At 41.7% G+C, this 21,092-nt stretch overlaps 1 protein-coding gene across 2 annotated transcripts in view; it reads right to left on the minus strand.

The window, feature by feature from the left end:
• Nucleotides 1-20,592, minus strand: part of LOC123992799 (Golgi SNAP receptor complex member 1-like) — a 43,436-nt gene extending 22,844 nt beyond the window's left edge. The window contains exons 1-6 of one of the 2 annotated variants that reach the window (XM_046294321.1): nucleotides 20,442-20,592; nucleotides 19,572-19,683; nucleotides 19,171-19,261; nucleotides 18,937-19,044; nucleotides 18,641-18,732; nucleotides 12,887-12,961 (exon numbers count right to left, since the gene is read on the minus strand). In XM_046294321.1, coding sequence (XP_046150277.1) covers nucleotides 12,887-12,961; nucleotides 18,641-18,732; nucleotides 18,937-19,044; nucleotides 19,171-19,261; nucleotides 19,572-19,683; nucleotides 20,442-20,472 — 509 coding nt within the window. In that variant the 5' untranslated portion in view covers nucleotides 20,473-20,592. Of the gene's footprint in view, nucleotides 1-12,886; nucleotides 12,962-18,640; nucleotides 18,733-18,936; nucleotides 19,045-19,170; nucleotides 19,262-19,571; nucleotides 19,684-20,370 lie in introns of both variants that reach the window. The other variant, XM_046294322.1, reaches the window with a different exon arrangement.
• Between the last annotated feature and the right edge of the window lie 500 nt (nucleotides 20,593-21,092).

The raw sequence follows: 21,092 nt of genomic DNA on the forward strand, positions 1-21,092 counted from the left end.
TGTGTGCAAAAGGCATGAGGAGGTAGGCGAATAATTACAATTTTGCAGATTAGCACTGGAGTGATACATGATCAGATGGTCATGTACAGGTAGAGATATTGGTGTGCAAAAGAGCAGAAAAGTAAATAAATAAAAACAGTATAAAAACAGTAGGTAGGTGAAAATGGGTGGGCTATTTACCAATAGACTATGTACAGCTGCAGCGATCGGTTAGCTGATGTTTGATAAGGCGTTGGGCGCCACGTGCCGCCATAACAGCTTCAACACACCGTGGCATAGATTCTAGATTTGAAAAAATTGTAGTGCAACATGGGTAAAATTAATGAGCCAATGAAAAGGTTTCATTTAAAAAAGGTCCAATGCAGCAGCTGTAATAGAGTTCCATTCAAAATGGGCAGAAATAGCTTTTTAGCAAAAAACCTTGGCTATGACTGTCTGAGAGTGGTCTGAGTGGGGAGGGGAAAACTGACAACTAGCTGTTATTGGCAGAGGTTTGGAATTCTTTGTTATTGGTATATTAAATATGGTGACAGCTGGGTGAGGATAGGGGTGAGGGGGGTAAGGAGGACAGCTGGGTGAGGGTAGGGGGTGAGGAGAGTAGGGGGTGAGGAGGACAGCTGGGTGAGGGTAGGGGGTGAGGAGGGTAGGGGGTGAGGAGGACAGCTGGGTGAGGGTAGGGGGTGAGGGGTAAGGAGGGGATGAGGGGTTGACAGCCACCTGACACAGCTGTTAGAGGTTGGGTAAATGAATAAAAAAGGCAAGGTAGCAAAAGGAGGAATGGAAGGAGGAAAGAAAGGAAGACTACTCAGCTAGTAAATCATCAGGTGCAGAAGGGAGGGACGATGACTGTTGAGCTGCAGCGGGAGCTAATTCATGGCATTTTAATATGTGCCAATGAGACAGAGGATGGATTTATGTGTTGCTCACTCACTCTCACGCGATATGGTTCAGTTGTAGGGGAGGGGAGGTAGGACAGGGTAGGGAGGTGTGTATCCTTGCGGCAGCCACAGCAAAAACTAGGGTGTTCTCCATCCTGCCTCTTAGCACAGTGCTGTGTTTTTGCAGTCATTAAAATCAGCCATCAGAGCAAAGCTAATTCCATGTGGTATTGTGATTTATCCTCGAGAAATCCACCTTTCTAGGAGCAAAAACTTTACCGCAAGTGCAGAGATCAATGACTCAGTGAAGAACTAATGTAACGTAACAACTGCATTGTTGAAGGCATCCACACTACTGCATACTGTCACACACTGTCCACAATGCCTCCAAAATCAGAAAGAAACTACTGGGGTTAACCTTCATAACTTTTCAGATAGTACAGTAGTTTTGTCTTCATAACCTTTCTGAGATAATGGGAGTGAGTGAGATGATTGATGCCAGATTATAAAATCAGATGGCTAATTAAACAGGGGTGATCTGCCTCAGCTCTGCTATGAGGATGTCCGTTTCATTGAGATATTGGGGAGAGATCGGTTTTTATTTTTGTTTCAAAAGTAACATCCGGTCTTGCTACAGCTTCTCATTGGGACTGTGTGTGTGAGAGAGATATGTCCATGCTACTGAGAACTGACACCGATGGAGGGAAGGAGGGAGAGGAGGGATAAATGGTCTGTGAGGGAGAGAGTGAGGTTGTGGGAATAGCGTGCAATAGTGAAAAATACATGACAAACACAAATAATGAGGAACACTACTATTAATGCCAGTACCTCCAGTAAAGGGTGTGACTGGCTCCATCTCTAATCACTCCTGAGCAGTTCATAGGCAAAGAGGAGGAGCAGCTGCCGCTCCCTCTGGTTCCCCAGGGGTCTCCCCACTCATGCTGATTACATTAGCATATCTAGAGCTAGCATAACGTGCACCAGAACAGCCACAGGAAGTGCAGTGGTCTGAGAGAGCGCGAGATGAAGGATGAGGCAATATAAAGGGAAAGAAAGCTCCAGTGGGAGACCTGAGTATGAGCTTGCGTGTGTGTGAGAGTATAAGTGAGACAGACAGAGATAGAGTGAGGGAGAGGGAGCAGACAGAAGAGGATAACAGAGCAGAGCGAGAGAATGGAGGGAGATACAGAAAGAGATAGAAGCGTGGAGGGTAAAATTGAGTGAGAGAGAGGAAGAGAATGGAGAAAGATGGAGAGATATGAGAGATGGGATAGGTTGACAGAGAGAGGGAGGAAGAGAATGGAGAAAGATGGAGAGATAGAGATGGGATAGGTTAACAGAGAGAGAGGGAGGAAGAGAATGGAGAAAGATGGAGAGATATGGGAGATGGGATAGGTTGACAGAGAGAGAGGAGGAAGAGAATGGAGAAAGATGGAGAGATGGGAGATGGGATAGGTTAACAGAGAGAGAGGGAGGAAGAGAATGGAGAAAGATGGAGAGATATGGGAGATGGGATAGGTTGACAGAGAGAGAGAACGGGAGGGGAAGAGAAACATCTGAGCCTTACGTCCGTTTAGCGTCGATACTGCAGACATTCATTCACCAGTGGGAGAGCGAGCATCAATGACAGAAAGTGAAGAGAGCAATGAGAGATTCTCCTTCCTGCTAAGAATCCACTTTCATTGAAAAACTGAGTGCTGAGTCATTAGCCCGTAGGCCCCCAGCTAGGGCTGTTACGGTGACCATATTACCGCCACACAGGCATCACGAGTCATGACGGCAGTCAAATGCCACATGATCGTTTAGTCACTGTAATTAGGCTTTTCAAATCATCATTAGAATCACATCATGCAGTCTTAGATTAAAAAAAATAATAATTAAACAGTATAGCCCAATGTATGTATCACAACTAAAGTTACATAATGAAGTCTAAATGAAGCATATAGGAGGACCTGTTTCTTTGTTAACCCCTCAACACAGAATAGCCACCATGTGCTACACTCCCTCAAATCGTTGACAAAATATCCTTTATTTTATTCAGCTGTGTTCATACTATAAAATAATGCCAAGGAATTCTAAGCAAATCTTGTCTGTTAAATGAACTAGTGTAGCCCACAGCCATTTGACCATTTGGCTATTCTTTTCTTCTGAATTAGACTACATTTTCTTCATATCATGCTTCTTTAGACCTGTAAAATAAATAATTAATTTATTGTGAAGGTGTAGGCCATCTTACATGGATTTATTACACTTAAAATGTAGATGTTCCAAAGGTCTGCATCAGTGGCTTGTAGGCTGTGTGGAGGCCAAGTGATGCTCAATGTGTTTATGTTAGAGGCCAATTACTGTTAGACCGTCAGTTATTTGCTTAAGTTATTTTCTTGATCACCGGCTGACAAAGTTTGAAGACCGCCACAGCCCTACCCCCAGCAACCTTGGCTTCTTCTGTCCCCAGCCGCTACAGACTGAGACACTCATTTAGTGTGGAAATTAGCTCAACATTATCCATCCCTGAGAAGGTTACATCCCAATAGAAAAGAGGACTGGATCCTTTGCCTCTTTTCTGTCTCAAACAGCACATCACTAATAGGAACATGTTATGTCTTCAAGCAGTACAGGATTCTGCTGGATGCTAGACTGAAATGGCCAGGGATGAATGATTAACTGGCTGGAAACAGGAAAGCAGAGAAAGAAAGCAGGAGAAAACGAAAGGAGCAGAGGGAGGGAGGGAGGGAGAACAGTGAGAAAGCGAAAAATCTGTAAGAGAGCTGCAATCAGCAAAACCACAACCAACATCAGTTCCTGTCACTCTGGACTGATTGGTCCTGCAGCATGCTCCTCCTTTCCTCTCATTGAATCATGACCTTCTCCTTACAGACGGAGAGGGAGGGGAAAGGGGAGAGAGAGAGAAAGCGAGAAAGGATGTAATGGAAAGAGCGCATGAGTGAGACAGTAAGAGCGTGCATGTGTCGGCGAGAGACAGAAAGACCTAAACAGTACGGCCCCAGCCAAACCTGATTAAACAAATGTTCTCCTTAGGAACAACAGACTATCCCTCACTCCTGCCGCCCCCATCCTCCTCCTCCCTGAGAGAGAGGGAACAAGGGAGTAACATAGTAGAAGAGAAAACAGGTCACAAGAGTTCCCCTAGCCATTTTGGTACACGGGGATAAGTCCACTCTCCAACTTCACACAGCCAGTCACCTTATATCCAGATCTGATTACAATAATGGATGTGTCTTAATAGATATTACATGTGCTGTAGTCTGATTTTAACATAGTTGTATATGCTACAACCTTCGATAAAAGGCCTATAGTGTTTTCAGATCCCCTTCCAATCAATAAGTATCCATATCCAAAACCAGGCTTCTTCACCGTTCACAAATACTCATGAGTTCAAATGGGACAGTGGAGAATTGTCAATATTTCTCAGTGACACCAGGAAGTATTTTATGTTCTGTGTGTTTTCATATGGGGCCCATTCATTTGGTCTGTTCGTCAATGAAATATTGTGTTGGTCCTTTTGAACATTTATCCTTCCATAACTGGCTACAAGACAATTGCCGCTCTGTGGGTGTAACATTTGACAATTTAGATACTTTCTGGAAACAAAGCTCATTATAAAGCAGGATGGGATCCACCCAAATCATTTAGGTTCCTGGATCCTTTCACAGCATTATAAGGCTGCTTTGAGACAATGACTTATCAATGAGACAATGACTTATCGATGACCCAAGCCCAGCTCAGTTAATCCCTACCATTGTGTTGCTGAGTTGTCATAATGCTTCAGCAAATGTACATTATCCCAGGGGTGTTGGAAGACGATGTAAGTAACCTAATTTATGTCCCTCTTACTGCCCTGAATGCCTCTGCTGATCCTACAGCTATTGTATGCAACAATAATGTGCCTATGAACCAGAGTTATACTGGTAGCACTGAGGCGGTATGCCCTAGCAGGAAGACCACTGTTTGCAGTTCACCCTGCACTAACATAAATAAACAAGTTAATAAGGTTCATGAAATCAATTATTTGCTAGTATCAGATTCATATTCTGACAATCTCAAACTCACTTAGATAATACATTTGATGATACAGTGGTAGCAATAAATGGTTATTAGACCTACAGAAAATACAGAAATTCCAAAAGGTGGAGGTGTGACCGTTTATATTCAGAACCACATTCCTGTAAAGCTTAGATAGGATCTCATTTTAAATACTGTTGAAGTAATATGGCCACAGGTTCATCTGGTTCAGCTAAAGCCCATTCTGGTGGGAAGTCGCAATAGACCTCCAAGTGCTAACAGTCAGTATCTGTGTGAAATGCTTGATAAATGTATGTGATATTGTGATGGACATTTTACACATATGCTTTTCTTATAACTCATTTCTGTGTTCTATTCATGTGCTGCTCTAATAAGAAATTTCTGTGTTCATGCAAGTGACTGATTGAAAGAATCCTCACTTATCAGTACGCCCAGACCTTGTTTTGAGAACAAAAGATCTCAGTTTTAAAGTCTCAGCTTAGAGAAAATAAGTCTCGTGAGGTATTGGTCTGTCACATGAATGAAACAAAACAGTAATGATGATTTATGCTACATCATGCAAATATAACTTGTCTGCTGCTGGAAAAATGTACAGTTGAAGTTGGAAGTTTACATACACTTTGGTTGGAGTCATTAAAACTTGTTTTTCAACCAATCCACAAATTTCTTGTTAACAAACTATAGTTTTGGCAAGTCGGTTAGGACATCTACTTTCTGCATGACACAAGTCATTTTTCCAACAATTGTTTAGACATATTGTTTCACAGTATCACAATTCCAGTGGGTCAGAACTTTACATAAACTAAGTTGACTGTGCATTTAAACAGCTTGGAAAATTCCATAAATTGATGTCATGCTTTAGAAGCTTCTGATAGGCTAATTGACATCATTTGAGTCAATTGGAGGTATACCTGTGGATGTATTTCAAGGCCTACCATCAAAATAAATCAGCCAAGCCCTCAGAAAAAAAAATAGTAGACCTCCACAAGTCTGGTTCATCCTTGGGAGCAATTTCCAAATGCCTGAAGGTACCACGTTCATTTGTACAAACAATAGAACACAAGTATAAACACCATGTGACTACGCTGCCATCAGACCGCTCAGGAAGGAAACAGGGTATTTAGCCAGCCACCAATTGTGCATGTTCTCCCACTTAAAAAGATGAGGCCTGTAATTTTCATCATAGTTACACTTCAACTATGACAGACAAAATGAGAAAAAAAATCCAGAAAATCACATTGTAGGATTTTTAATTAATTCATTTGCAAATTATGGTGGCAAATAAGTATTTGGTCACCTACAAACAAGCAAGATTTCTAGCTCTCACAGACCTGTAAGTTCTTCTTTAAGAGGCTCCTCTGTCCATCACTCGTTACCTGTATTAATGGCACCTGTTTGAAATTGTTATCAGTATAAAAGACACCTGTCCACAACCTCCCAAACATTTCCACTGGTCTACGCAGCAGAGCTGCAAACCTTGATGGGAAGCATTTCTTCCTTTGGCATCTTGTGTCTCTAAACCGCTATAGGCCATTACCACAGCAGCCAATAACACATTTCATCCCTTCTTTCCTCCATCCCCCTTTCCTGCCCTCTCTTTAATACAATAGATCTAATGTAATAGAATCAAGCCCACTAAGCTCCAGCTCGCTCTCCTCTCCTCAGTCATTGGTATAGTAGGGGAATGTCCTCTCTTATCTCCTGTGGTTAACATCATATTGTGCTGCTCCCAGCTTGTGATGTGGTTGAGGCTGTGTACCCATACCGCGACAGCAAATATCACCAAACTTTCCTAGATTGTATTGCATGTCTGAGCTGGCATAGATATGACTCAGATTACAGATAGCCTCCTCTCTTAAAAGACAGGTTCTGGGGATTGGTCTAGGACAGGTTTCAAAACCAACCAAGGTCCTCTACAAAAGCATTGTGAGACTGAGAACTAGACCCAGACCAACTCTACGTGCCATCTTTTCTCAATGTAATGAGGGAAATAATAACATAGGCACTATGCAGCTGTGACATTGACAATAGATATTGTAAATTATATTGCACATCTATAGCATTTCAAATGCTGCCGTTCTGCCTTTCGTATAATGTTAACCTGAGATTGAAAAATACACATATTGAGCAGCTGTCCCCATGCCCTACTTACTGTCTTGTATTGTTAAATCACATTAAATGTACACTACAATAGGCTGCTAGTACAGGGTAATGTGTTTGTAGGGGTTTTGTATGGCTTTAATGTTCTGCACCGGCAGTTGTTTTCATGGTCCTTCTCTTTCATCCACAGAGGAGGAAATTGACTGCTTCACAAACAGAACCTAAACCTGCATCAGCAGCACCTGAATAAATAAAACCCAGTCAAACAGGTCTTCCACCAGCACATCGTTTTGTAAGGATCCCTTTGGTACTAAAGTAAACAGCACACAGAATGTAATGCTGGTGATATCAATGCTGAGAAGTGGGCCCTACCGTCCGAGGCAACTGCTGAGAGATACACAAAAACCATGGGTCCCCTTACACCAACTTTACTATGAAATTACACAGAGGTACACGATATATTCAAAAATATGTGGACACACCTTCAAAATTAGTGGATTCAGCCATTTTTTTACATTTACATTTTAAGTCATTTAGCAGACGCTCTTATCCAGAGCGACTTACAAATTGATGCATTCACCTTATGACATCCAGTGGGACAGTCACTTAACAATAGTGCATCTAAAACTTAGGGGGGGTGGGGTGAGAGGGATTACTTAACCTATCCTAGGTATTCCTTAAAGAGGTGGGGTTTCAGGTGTCTCCGGAAGGTGGTGATTGACTCCGCTGTCCTGGCGTCGTGAGGGAGTTTGTTCCACCATTGGGGGCCAAACAGTTTTGACTGGGCTGAGCGGGAGCTGTACTTCCTCAGTGGTAGGGAAGCAGGCCAGAGGTGGATTGCCCTTGTTTGGGTGTAGGGCCTGATCAGAGCCTTACTGAGTTCCCCTCACAGCTCCGTAGGCAAGCACCACGGTCATTTCAGCCACAACCGTTGCTGACAGGTGTATAAAAATCAAGCAAACAGCTATGCAATCTCCATCGACAAACATTGGTTGTATAATGCCTTACTGAAGAGCTCAGTGACTTTCAACGTGGCACCGTCATAGAATGTCATCTTTCTAACAAGTCAGTTCGTAAAACTTGCCCTGCTAGAGCTGCCCTGGTCAATTGTAAGTGCTGTTATTGTGAAGTGGAAACGTCTAGGAGCAACAACGGCTCAGCCCAAAGTGGTAGGCCACACAAGCTCACAGAACGGGACCGCCAACTGCTGAAGCACTTCGTCTGACCTCGGTAGTGAGTGTTGCAACCAAGTTCCAAACTGCATCTGGAAGCAACGTCAGCACAAGAACGGTTTGTTGAGCTGCATGAAATGGGTTTCCATGGCCGAGCAGCCGCACACAAGCCTAAGACCACCATGCGCAATGCCAAGCGTCGGCTGGAGTGGTGTAAAACTCACTGTCATTGGACTCTGGAGCAGTGGAAATTGGTTCTCTGGAGTGATGAATCACGCTTCACCATCTTGCAGTCCGACGGACAAATCTGAGTTTTACGGATTCCAGGGGAACACTACCTGCCTGAATGCAGAGCCAAATGTAAAGTTTGGTGGAGGAGGAATAATGGTCTGTGGCTGTTTTCATGGTTCGGGCTAGGTCACTTAGTTCCAGTGAAGGGAAATCTTAAAGCTACAGCTTACAATGACATTCTAGACCAGAGGTCACCAACCGGTCGATCGTGATCGACTTGTTGATCTCCAAGGCATTTCTAGGCGGACGCCAAACAATTCTGCACAAACTCTACCTTCCCGGGCCTGGAGAGGAAATCCAAGTGCACTATGACACCGCTGGCCAATCAGATTGCTCAGATGACAGTCTGCAGTAACAAAGCAGGCATAAAAGAAAGCTACGGCAAAATTGATACTGTGAGATTTCAAAATGTTTAAAACCATGATTAGAGAGACTGCCAACAAATACAGAAAAGAGCTGCTGTTTTTATGAGTGAGATATCGTTCGTACTCAGCACTGTCAACACTTTTATATGCCATAAAATGTGCCTTCTTCCTATTTCCACTCAGCGCTACAACAAACAGTGCAGCAGTAATGAATGTAGGAAACTATCTATAGGCTTGCGTTGTTATTATTAGTGGCTTGAGTCTTAATATCGCAGAATATTTCACTTTCTCTGTTCATAGGAGTAACAACATGAATTTGTGCATGAGGCAGAAATAATGCGGTGCGACTCGAGTTTCGCCATCAGCTGGAAGATGGTGTCCTTTTTGGTCAGTATCAGTGGAGGAAAGGCAGAGTGAAGGGATGTTGAGAGGGGGACCCTCATTCTCCTCTCTTCCCTCTGCTGCAACTGACCATCAGATGTAGGCACCATCAGCCCAGTAAAATAAAAAGCCAATTATTTAAATGTATGCTCACTCAGCTGTGCCTCACACGTACAACGGATCTATTACCGGTGTGATCATATAGCCTACCTCAATTTTTTAAATCAAATTTTTTAAAAATGTCCCAAACAATGCATTGGCAGGTAAATTTAAGCAAAGCCAATATGCGGTGATAATATATTGGGCCTATAGCTTACTGCACAAACCTCATTGCTACAGTACTGTTTTTAATTGGTTTATGTTGCATAGGCTTATGTTTTTAAAGTCATGATAAAAACAAATCTGAACAGTAGATCTCGGCATGCATTTTGACTCAGAAAGTGATCTTGACTCAGAAAAGGTTGGTGACTACTGTTCTAGATGATTCTGTACATTAACTTTGTGGCAACAGTTTGGGAAACACCCTTTCACGTTTCAGCATGGCAATGCCCCCGTGCACAAAGCGAGGTCCATACAGAAATGGTTTGTCGAGATCGGTGTGGAAGAACTTGACTGGCCTGCACAGAGCCCTGACCTCAACCCCATTGAATATCTTTGGGATGAGTTGGAAAGCCAACTGCGAGCCAGGCCTAATCGCCCAACACCAGTGCCCGACCTCACTAATGCGCAAGGGTGAATGGAAGCAAGTCCCTGAATCAATTTTCCAACATCTAGTGGAAAGCCTTCCCAGAAGAGTGGAGGCTGTTATAGAAGCAAAGGGGGGACCAACTCCATATTAATGCCAATGATTTTGGAATGAGATGTTCGACGAGCAGGTGTCCACATACTTTTGGTCATGTACTGTACTTGAATGAGCACATTCAGTGCAGTGATTGGAAAAATACCATTCAGCTGTCATGTGCCCTGGGGGTATCATAGGCACCACCACCCCATTTAATTTCAAGGGGCTTTATTGGCATGGGGAACATATGTTAACATTGCCAAGGAAAGTAAAGTAAATACACAAAAGTGAAAAACTAAAATTACACTAACAGAAGTTCCTCTCTCGCCACAGTTTAATGTCAGGTCGTAAATTCCTTTGGACATGCAGTGTGTAGAGCGAGAGAACAAAGAACTAGACTTGACCAAACTCCTAATCCCCAAAATGGGAGAATGAAACATCTGTACTTCTGGGAATGGTCCGTGGACACAAAGGACAGTTATGATGAGTGTGTTTCATTTGGTGATCTCGTGATCTCAAGAAGGACAGGAAACACACATAACAGTATCTCTTAGTGTACATTTCCCAGCTGTCAGGTTTACATCTAAATATTGTGAAATGTATGTGATTAAACATGAAACCATTTGAAAAGATGTAATGTGATGTTAACCTTCTAAATGAGAAAAAATGGGTTTTCATATAAAGTTAACCAAGTCAGTAACCACGCCCACGAGAGCATAGACATTACGTCAGTGTTATGGACCGGCCCTTTTCTCTGAAGTGTATAAAACCACCCGTGACAAAAATGTACATTTCATGCCAGAGAGACCCACGGTAAGCCGGACGTCTCGATTTGTTAAGATCACGCAAACCCCAGTGTTGGCTAAGGTTGCAAATAGTTGAATTTCTAAGACTGGAAAACATGCAGTGGATGCGACATGTTGAAATAGTTGGCAATTACAACACTACCAAAGGACAAGACCATACCACGTGGAACATTGGCTACATGGCTGGAAATGGTTCAACTCAGACTATCGATCACTACAGAATAAGAGCAAATCTTAGACATAATTACTAGTTTGCAGCTAGAAACTACTGCGGAAGCATCTATCTATGAAAATATTTCCGAATGGTACCAACTACAACCACGAAAGACATCGTGACTTCTGGGAAAGTGAACCAGAGACTCTGATGAACCCTACAGGACGATCAAGGATTCCAACAGAGAAGACAAACATATACATTTCAATAATTCTGGAATGAGCGGCCGTTCATGTGCAATGGATTAGCATTTCAATTAATAGGTTATTCTGTTTGTCGTGAATCCATTTGGTCTTTCCCGCTCTCTCAGTCCCCACCCCTTTCCTTTGTCTACCAAGACGTCATATCAGCTTAGCCCACTAGGGACTTTTCTATCATTGTTAGTAACTGTTGGTTTGTTATGCATTTCTGTGATGATTTAGTTAGTAAATAAATAATTAAGCCAATTTGTATATTGCTGATAATGGAAACTAGGGTTCGTTCAGAATTTTACAACGTTCAGATGAGAATGAGAAGGTAAAGAATAATTAATGACTGAAATGTAAGAGATCTTTAGATCGCCAAGAGTTCATTCGGAAGACGGAACTCCTTAAATAAACGTCTCCATGGTGCCCTAGGTTATTAATGAGTTAATTGTTGCATGATTTAATTCAATCACGTAATCAATTAAACATTAGGTAATCGATTTGATAAAATAGCATGTCATTAATGTGTCACAGACACGACAGCCATTTTGTGACAGAACAGTCAGACGGTTTCTTCTAATGAATGGAGGTTTGGGGTGTATCTGGAGAAACTGCTATTTGGGGGCCAATTCTTTAGTGTAGCCATGGTTTGAAATGTCTCCCTCCTGACACTGGCCATGACACATGTAACGCTGTAGTTAATGTGTAGGTCTCTGTCTTTACACCATGCTGATACCCTGTGTGAGGTTGAATGGCCTGTCTCTAACACCTCAGCGCCACACGCCAACACAGAGGTGAACAAAGAATTAAACCTTAAAAATCAGCGCGCCATGCCAGTCCATTCAAGTTGAGGTAAATGATAACATGACAGTTATATTTCTGTGTTGCACTGTGTGGCGTTTATGGTCTGACTGAATGAGAATAACCTTACTGAACTCAAATGTACAGTTGTGCTATGACTGAGTGTGTGGTAGAGTTGGACCTTTAGGAGTTATCGCTTTGATATTTTAATGGAAGAATAATACAGGAATTTTTTATTTTATTTATGAATTATTAGGCCTAAATTTCCCTTTACCTTAAATCTATTTTATTCTCTTACATTTCATTTAAACAGATCATTAACTTAAGCAGCCAAGTTGCTGTCTACGGGGGAAAAAAATAGCCAGAAATGCCAGTGAATCAAGATGACACACGCCGATTTATACACCAAAACATCCTTACCAGAGCTCTATCTTTAAAATGAAAAACCCAAACAGCTTCTCATCTGTCTTGTTGGGGGAAGAAGTGTTTAAGCAGTGCTTAGCAAGCAAACAGCAAGAGCAGGGAGATCATTTTAGAGTTATTCAAAATGCCTAACTGGGCCCATCAACATGAGTTATCCCAGCACTGTGCTGCTCGGCAGACTGCTATTGGTCTGGTTACTGGGAAGTAGCAGCTCCTCTGAGAACTGATACAGCTATGATAACTGCTCTGGGAACAGCAAAGACACTGTACTTGGAATTACCAGAAGCAGAAAGCCAAATTGCTTGTAAGAATTTCAGAAAAAGCTTGACAGAATAATTGTGAGATGACAGTATGGGTACTTGGAGAATATTGCAAGATGATATTGCGAAGTAATCTGGTCGTTTAGAGTCACAAAGTCAGGAGCGGTGTGTGTGTTGGTTCTTACTTTCTCAGGTGTTCATGCTCTTTCAGAAACAGTTCTGTTCTTCTGTTGTTTACTCCTGAACCACTCTTGTATGTCCTGTTGGACAGAGAGAGAGAGAATGGGTTTAATTAATATGGCACACAAACTACTCAAGATGACATCACCGCTATGACCATATTAAATATTTACTGAGAAATTGATCCTGATTAATCTAAGGTATTACCAAATTCAGCCACAATTGTATCAAACACAACATCTATGGATTCATCAATGTGACCATTTGAAACAAGGTTTGTCTATGCAGCTTCAGTCCAAGCAGACGGGCACAGTTGGTAAATGGAGGAGTTCATGTATAATAGGAGGCCAGCCATGATGAGGTGGTTTAAAGAGCTAGCTATAGGACTGAAGTAGATGTACAGTTCTTTTAAAGCAGCCTGGCCTGAATGGAAAACACTGAGGATGGTTTCTCCTGCTGTCAACATCACCATGTAAAATTAACTCACTGACTAAGAAGTCGCTCTGGATAAGAGTGTCTTAGTCAGTTTCACTCTACCTACAAGTACATATTACCTCAACTAACCGGTGGCCCCGCACATTGTACCGGTACCCCATGTATATAGCCTCACTTGTTATGTTACTGCTGTTATAATTATTTGTTACTTTGATTTTCTATTTTTTACTTAACACTTATTTGTTTAAAAAATCAATAATCTTCTTAAAGCATTGTTGGTTACGGGCTTGTAAGTAAGCATTTCACTGTAAGGTCTTCACCTGTTCTATTAGGCACATGTGACCAATAAGATATTTGATTTGTGAAATGTACACATTTTTGTCGCAGTGGGGATGGTGACAGGGCTCTACTGTGCTGGCCAGGGGCCTCATGATATTATCCCAACACAGAGGTGCCGATACAATATGTATTAATATGTATTTGATAGTGCGATTTTACTACGATGGAGACGAGAGCGTGAGAAAATGAGTTTTAAATCAGTGATGGAAATAAGTCCTGAAGACATGTTGGCTTACTATTTTAAAAGAAGGATGGAGAACAAGCCATTAGATGAAAAATACTTGCGTTTTTGGGCAGGTACAGCAGACTAGCGCTAGCTGACGCTAACCAGCTATACTTGGAAACAAATTGATACTTGGAGTCAAAGTATTGTTATAATATCATCCAAAATAATATTGCGATATGCAACTAGCAACTTTTTCCACCATCACTGGTGCTGGCCCGGAGTGCTGCTCCATAGCTTGGTGTGTGTGTTGGCCAGGGTGATCTGTTGACCCTGCTAGGGCCATATAGTTGTGGGAGAAGTACAATGAAAATGGATGACGAGGTAGTAATGGAGTGGTCCACATCTCAGAGGGATTGGCTGGTCATTGCTACAGTAACAGTGTTAGAAGGCTTGCTGGTCATTGTGCTAACACTAGTTAGCATTGGCTCGCAAAACTACCTCCAACTTCCTTCAAACTGGACACAGAGACATAAAAATGATATCCACCAGTTCATCCGACTCTGAGGAAGTAGATACCAAAATTCAGAAGAATCATTTAAAGATGGTTGGAGCCATGTGTGTGTGTGGTTATAAACAGAAAGAGCCCTCATCTTGACTGCTTACTTAAGCAGCCACACGCACCCAGTCAGGTATGCAGAAGATCTACTGCCACCTGGTGAGCAACAGGGGAATGTGTGCTACACAAGAAAGACACCACTCAGCCCCACATGCTTCAGGGTTTCTAGAACCATTTCAATAATGGTTCATTAAGTTTGAGCGGCAATAAATAAATACATATTTATTTACGCACCTTGGGGGGGTGTTGTGGTATATGGCCAATATACCATGGCTAATGTGTCGTTGTCGCATTGAGTCATGCCCAAAAACAGCCATTAGCCGTGGTATATTGGAAATATACCACACCTCCTCGGCCCTTATAGCTTAAGTATATACTGTTCAACATGTAGCATACACAACGGCACACTGTTGATTAAGCCACTCACAGAGTAGATATGAGCACCGAGAGACCCGTCGACAGCTCCTTAGCGCTACTCTCAATTCCCACTGCAGCGGGTGCTATAGGAAGTGGCTGCTGGACTAGCTACAGGCTGTAAGCCCATAAGCACTTTATTGATGCTCTCCTTCCTCTCCACTGACCTGGGGAAAGGAGAGGCAGCCATTGTTTGAATACTAGATCCAGGAGGGGATGAATGCATAGAATCAGAATACTAATAGTAATTGAATAAGATATCTATGATCAAATGTCTTTGCTGTAAACAAGAAGCTTGACTTTGACATCTAGCCACTTACATAGCAAGTTAGAAAACCGAATGCATAGCTGGAGCCCTGAGCTAGATATAATTTGACATATCTTAGATTTCTTATAGTTATAATTAACTTTGTTATAAGAAGTGGCGTAGCACAGTATTGAAAATCCTACCATTGGTATATCGCCCAAGCCAACTAGAGGGGGAACATCCATGGTGGATAATGTGTTACGTCATGTTGGCAGGGATCTTTTAAATATACTTATAGGGGGATTTGGCATTGTCTGGTTACAGGAAGTAATAGATCACTAATAATGTCCGGATGATTGCATGGTGAACTTATAAAACAGTGCAACATACTATATTGATTCAAAGAAGCCCAACAACCTTACAGTGGAGTTTGACATAAGCTAAGTAACTAGGATGGCCACCAAACAAACAGTTGCAAGCAGCCATAATATTGATGGACATAACATGAATTGATATATGGGAAGTCTCAAAGGACACCATTGAATGACACAAGGCTGAAAATGTGCCAGATCAGGTTGCCAAGATGACTTACTAATACAGTCCAAGGTCTGTATGAAGCTTGAACATACTGTACAGTAAATGGGTAGGAAGAACAAGAGGATACAACAGTTATTGTACTAGAACAGATGGCAAATTATTTTTAGTCAAGTTAGCCAAGAAGATCAAATGACTATAGGTCAATTTTATAACGACTGTATAGTATCATGTATTGCTGTATCAGAAAAACTGGAATGGCCTTAGAACTTGTGGAACTTGACAAAATGGACAACTGTTACAGAATAGTGGTGAAGCATCCCAGTGGTGCCCTGACAGACTATCACCTCTCCCTCTTCATTCCATCACTTTCTCTCTCTGTTTCCCCATTTCTCTGAGTTTCACGGAAATGGAAGCTCCGAGTCTCGGCATCTGCATGACTGCCTGTGTCTCTCAACTCAATGCTTGATAGTACAAGACATTAGGGGTTCTTGTTAGCTTAGTGCTGATGTTTTGATAATGAGCACTGTGGTTAGCTTCAGTAGCTTGGCTATTAGTGTGTTAGTTCAGCCTTAGTACGCCACACGATTCAAGCACGTGGGCTTTGAAAGCACTACAACACCAGTCTAAATCCTTGAGGAGCAGCATGTACAGCGCCTTTGGGAAGTATTCAGAACCCTTGACTTTCTGCATTTTGTTACGCTACAGCCTTATACTAAAATGGATTAAATTAAGTCCTCCGCAATCAACACACAATACCCCATGATAGAGCAAAAACAGGTTTTGAAAGGTTTGCAAATGTATTGAAAATAAAAAAACAGAAATACCTTATTTACATAAGTATTCAGAACCTTTGCTTATGAGACTCTAAATTGAGCTCAGCTGCATCCTGTTTCCATTGATCATCCTTGAGCTGTTTCTACAACTTGATTGGAGTCCACCTGTGGTAAATTCAGTGGATTGGACATGATTTAGAAAGGCACACACACCTGTCTATATAAAATGTCCCAGAGTTGACAGCTCATGTCAGAGCAAAAATCAAGCCAAGAAGTTAAAGTAATTGTTCGCAGAGGTTGTGTGTAGATTGAGGGTATTTTGAAAACATTTTAGAATAAGGCTGTAACCTTAAATGTGGAATAAGTCAAGGGGTCTGAATACTTTCTGGAGGCACTTTTTGTAGTATCTCATTTCCCAATGTGTATGTTAATGATTACAGTACATCATACACCATGTAGGCTACATGGGTCAGAATGCATACAATAATAAAAATGCTCCTTTGGGGACTTTAGTGATGACTATTATTATTATATTATTATTATTATATTGACTAAGACAGGATAGGAATACCACTAAAACAAAGCTCACATTCCCATCACATTGTGTGGGTGAGCAATAATGTTATTTTCTCAAGCAGAACAATTATAAATTCAGTCCACAGCCAACAGAACAGTGAAAGGTTCATTCCCAGGCACCATGATGTTTGGTTTATTGTGGAGCACAAGGAGAACACACATGACTGTATGGAACAACAGAGAGCACTGATGAATAAGGCTATATGCTTATATAAAGGAGGGGGTGTGTGCTCAATAGGAATCATGCAGTGATCTTGTGGTGCTGCCTGATGCATCTTACACAGATCAATAAGCCATTAGAACACAGACAATAGTCATGGTCTGGTTGCCTAGCCCTCATTTAAATCTCCTCATTCACTACCAAGCCAATCAGTGGAGCACTGAGCACCTTCTCTCTCGTTGGAGGCCCATGGGTGTAGGCTGGGCGGTAGCATTTTTAAAAACTATTAATTCAAGGACCGGTTTAGATTTTTACTTTGCCTTCAATTAAATAAGAACTGCAATTGAATCCAAAAACAGTCAAAGGGGAAAATAATTATTATCATCAAGGAAACCTGATGAAATGCAGGCATATACTAAGACAAAAAGTGACAACTTATTCGTGCAGGAAATGAAGAAATGTAGGAAAATGTAGGAAGTGAATGCTGGAATTCAACAAATAACTATGGAAATGGGAACCATTGTAACCTCTCGGGTTCTCGACCAATAAGAGGATTTTCATTCCTATGCAATGTTCTACAAATAGGACTATTAACATTTTTTTTTTTTTACAAATATTTAACCTTTATTTAACTAGGCAAGTCAGTTAAGAACAAATTTGTATTTACAATGACGGCCTACATTTGAACAGTTTTAACAGTGGGTTAACTGCCATCTGTGAATGACAGAGTTTTACCTTGTCAGCTCGGTGACTCGATCTAGCAACCTTTCGGTTACTGGTCCAACGCTCTAACCACTTAGCCAAGTGCCGACTACTTCACTGTCAGTTTTGTATTCCTATTATTTTTGGTTGAAGTTTATTTGAACAGTATAAAGCAATCAGAATGGAGAAAGTTCATTAAAACTACTAAGAATAAATTTGTTGCCATGCACTACCGCTAAGCCCATTTAGAACTATTTTTAATCAGAAACATCAAATACCATCGAAAATTGAAAACTACAGTGATATCATAATTTGTATGCATGGGTACGAGGTAATTGAGGTAGCTACGTACATGGGTTGGGGTAAAGTGACTAGGCAACAGGATAGATTGACAGTAGCAGCAGCGTATGTGGTGAGTGTGAAAGTGCCTATAAAGAACGTTTCAATGCAGCGTTTTACCCTTTCATTGTATATGCCTTCGTCACCCTGCCCGAAGTGGATGAACTGTCACTAAAACATTTTTTATTTAACTTCAACATCTAAACAGCGTACATGACTGGTATTTTATTTTATTTTCACTGTTACATGATCAGGGATTTGAGACGCACATGAGGGTGTGTTCTTACATAGAGAACCATAATAATCAATATAATCATTTGCTTTATCAAATCGCCCAGTTGAAATAGTTGACACAATCTGTTGTTTCAAGTTAGTACTTGTTTCAAGTCAGTACAAAGTTTTATGGTAAGACAGGATCTATGGAGGGATGGCTGGCTGGAGGGAGAGATACTCACTCAATGTCTTTCCGGACAGACCCCAGCAAATCTTCTCTCTCCCGGATGGCAAGGAAGTTGGCTTTGGTCTTGTGGGATTCGTGAGTGTAGTCCTAGGGTACAGCAAAAAAAAAAAAAACAGGAGTTAATTAAGGGAATGAAAAACCATTAAACATGGAAGTGAAAATGATGCATGCAGAGCTCAAGGTAGGACTAAGTTCTGAGAGAGGAATAGGCGAGAGAGATGGGGAGTGAAACAAAGAAAGAGCGGGAGGGATAAAGAGAAAAAAAATGAAAGTAAGAGAAGACAGACGGACCTGCAGAATGTCTCTGTGTCTCTGGAGCGTGTGCATCAGGGCTGCGTTGAGGGACGTCACCCCTGGGGTGCTGGTGTACTCCGCCATCTTGTCGTTCACACCCGTGAGCTAAGAGACACAGCACCGTCAGTACACATACACACAACAATGCTGAATACTACTTGAGGACCAAAATCCATTCTGAAATTTCATATGAACTGCATACAATGATAATTACTTGCTGAGAAGTCTTACTTTGGCCAGCAGCTGTTCAATCTCCACAGACATGGTCTCAAACATTCTATCCTGTGTCGAGTTGTTGAGGAGGGGAGTAGTATCCGAGTTGCTATAGGGCAGAAAGTAAGAAAAGGAGGGAGAGAATGACTATTAGGACTAGCAACATGTGAGCTTGGTGGAGGTACTGTATCACCATATTTGTAACACCTATCAGTTCTTTTAGATCCATAAACACCAAGAAAAAGCATGTTTAAAGGAGAATCTCCATTGAAAGTACTTTTTAGTTCAGAAGGCTTAATCTCGGTTCTGGGAAACTGTCCCCAAAGTTGTAGTGGCAGGCACTAGTCTCACCTGTAATGTAGGACATAGGCCATAGGGGAAGGGGTTAGGGATAAAATAGGAACGGGTCTTAGTCTTACCTGTCTCCTCGACGGCCATCTCTGGAGCTGCTGTAGCTGGTACACAGTTTACTGAAGGACACCAGCTTCAGATCCAGCTCATTCTCCAGCTGCCTGGCCTGCTTTCGCAAATCTAGGATGTGCAACATACACACACCGTTTGGAATTGAGAAACAGGTTTGGCGTCAACGGCAACGTACGTCTACAGAAAGATTGTAATAGCTGAAATCAGTCATTAAATCAGATGTCTTGCTGTCTTTTTCGTATCAAAAGTTAAACATCTGAATGTATGTTAAAGTTAGTTATCTATATAATAGTGGTAGGTAGCTAAGGTTCGCTAAGTGGAGACAAAAAACAACAACCAGGCAGCACTCTAATCACCCTGCTGCTGTTGACAATACAACTTTGCTGGCTAACCAACTACTTTAGTTAGTTAGCACAAAAACAATTTTGCTTAGGTTGGCTTATCATTTAACTAAATAACTACTGTTAGCTAGCGAGGTGAAACTGAAATCACATAGCTAGTTAATAAACTCGACAGCAACCTAGCTAGTATACTAACTATTGTATACAACTAATCTAAAATAGTAAGCTACAACCTAAAGTTTGTATAGCTATGTGAAACTAGCTGGCTATGCTAACAAACATTAGCTAGCTAGCTGACGAAGTTAACATTACATCGGTGAACGTTTCACTTGCTAGCAAAAGCTTGTTTTGCTAGCTAGCTAACTGAGCTCTTAGACAGGCCACCCAACCCAACAGTGACGATTTGCTCCAAATTTGACAACACTTTTGTCCTGTAAACCCCGTTATAATTTACCAAACATCGTTGTAAATGTATCCAATGGCTCTGTCTGATCGCACCCAAGTTGTGCCAGTTTGCCACCTCACCTTCCCAGTAGTTGCTGCTTCCTCCTGCCATTTTTGTCCAACGTCATCAGCTGACGCACGGCCCACGGACTGTACTTGAAAACCCCTACATCTGTACACCACAACAGCGCCTCCCCGCGCTGTTAACTAGTCATGTGCAGCATCCATTGCCAACTGGTCAGAACCTTGGGAACAAAAAAGCAGTGTATGTATAGCCTCAAACAGTAATTGAAAGAGGAATGATTTGAGAAAGACAGCTACAGACCACACCTGCCAGCAGAAGAGAATGTTGCCGTTATAGACTTCTTTTCATAAGCTGTGTCGACAGAAGCAATGAGGAATGTTGTGAAACTGGTCCTATTCTTGCTCTCCATTCTTCCCCTCCCCATAGAAATCAAATGGTAAATGCTAGTAGTCTGCAACACAAACAACTGCATTGACATCTAAAAATCCAGCCTATTAAACTGACTAAACAAAATATGCAGTAAGACATTTTTAACCTTTCACAGCAGCCACCATGCAAGTTGTCTTCATTCAAAACATTCATTCATTGGCTGTCCACTAGTGGCAGTAGTGGGTCCATAGAAGATGCTAAAATGGAGAAGCTGCATTAACATTTTGCTGCAATGTTGCTGCTGAATGACATCTCTGAGAAGAGACTAGTGTAGAGTC

The sequence above is a fragment of the Oncorhynchus gorbuscha genome, linkage group LG13, assembly GCF_021184085.1.
Source record: "Oncorhynchus gorbuscha isolate QuinsamMale2020 ecotype Even-year linkage group LG13, OgorEven_v1.0, whole genome shotgun sequence".
Lineage (NCBI taxonomy): Eukaryota > Metazoa > Chordata > Actinopteri > Salmoniformes > Salmonidae > Oncorhynchus > Oncorhynchus gorbuscha.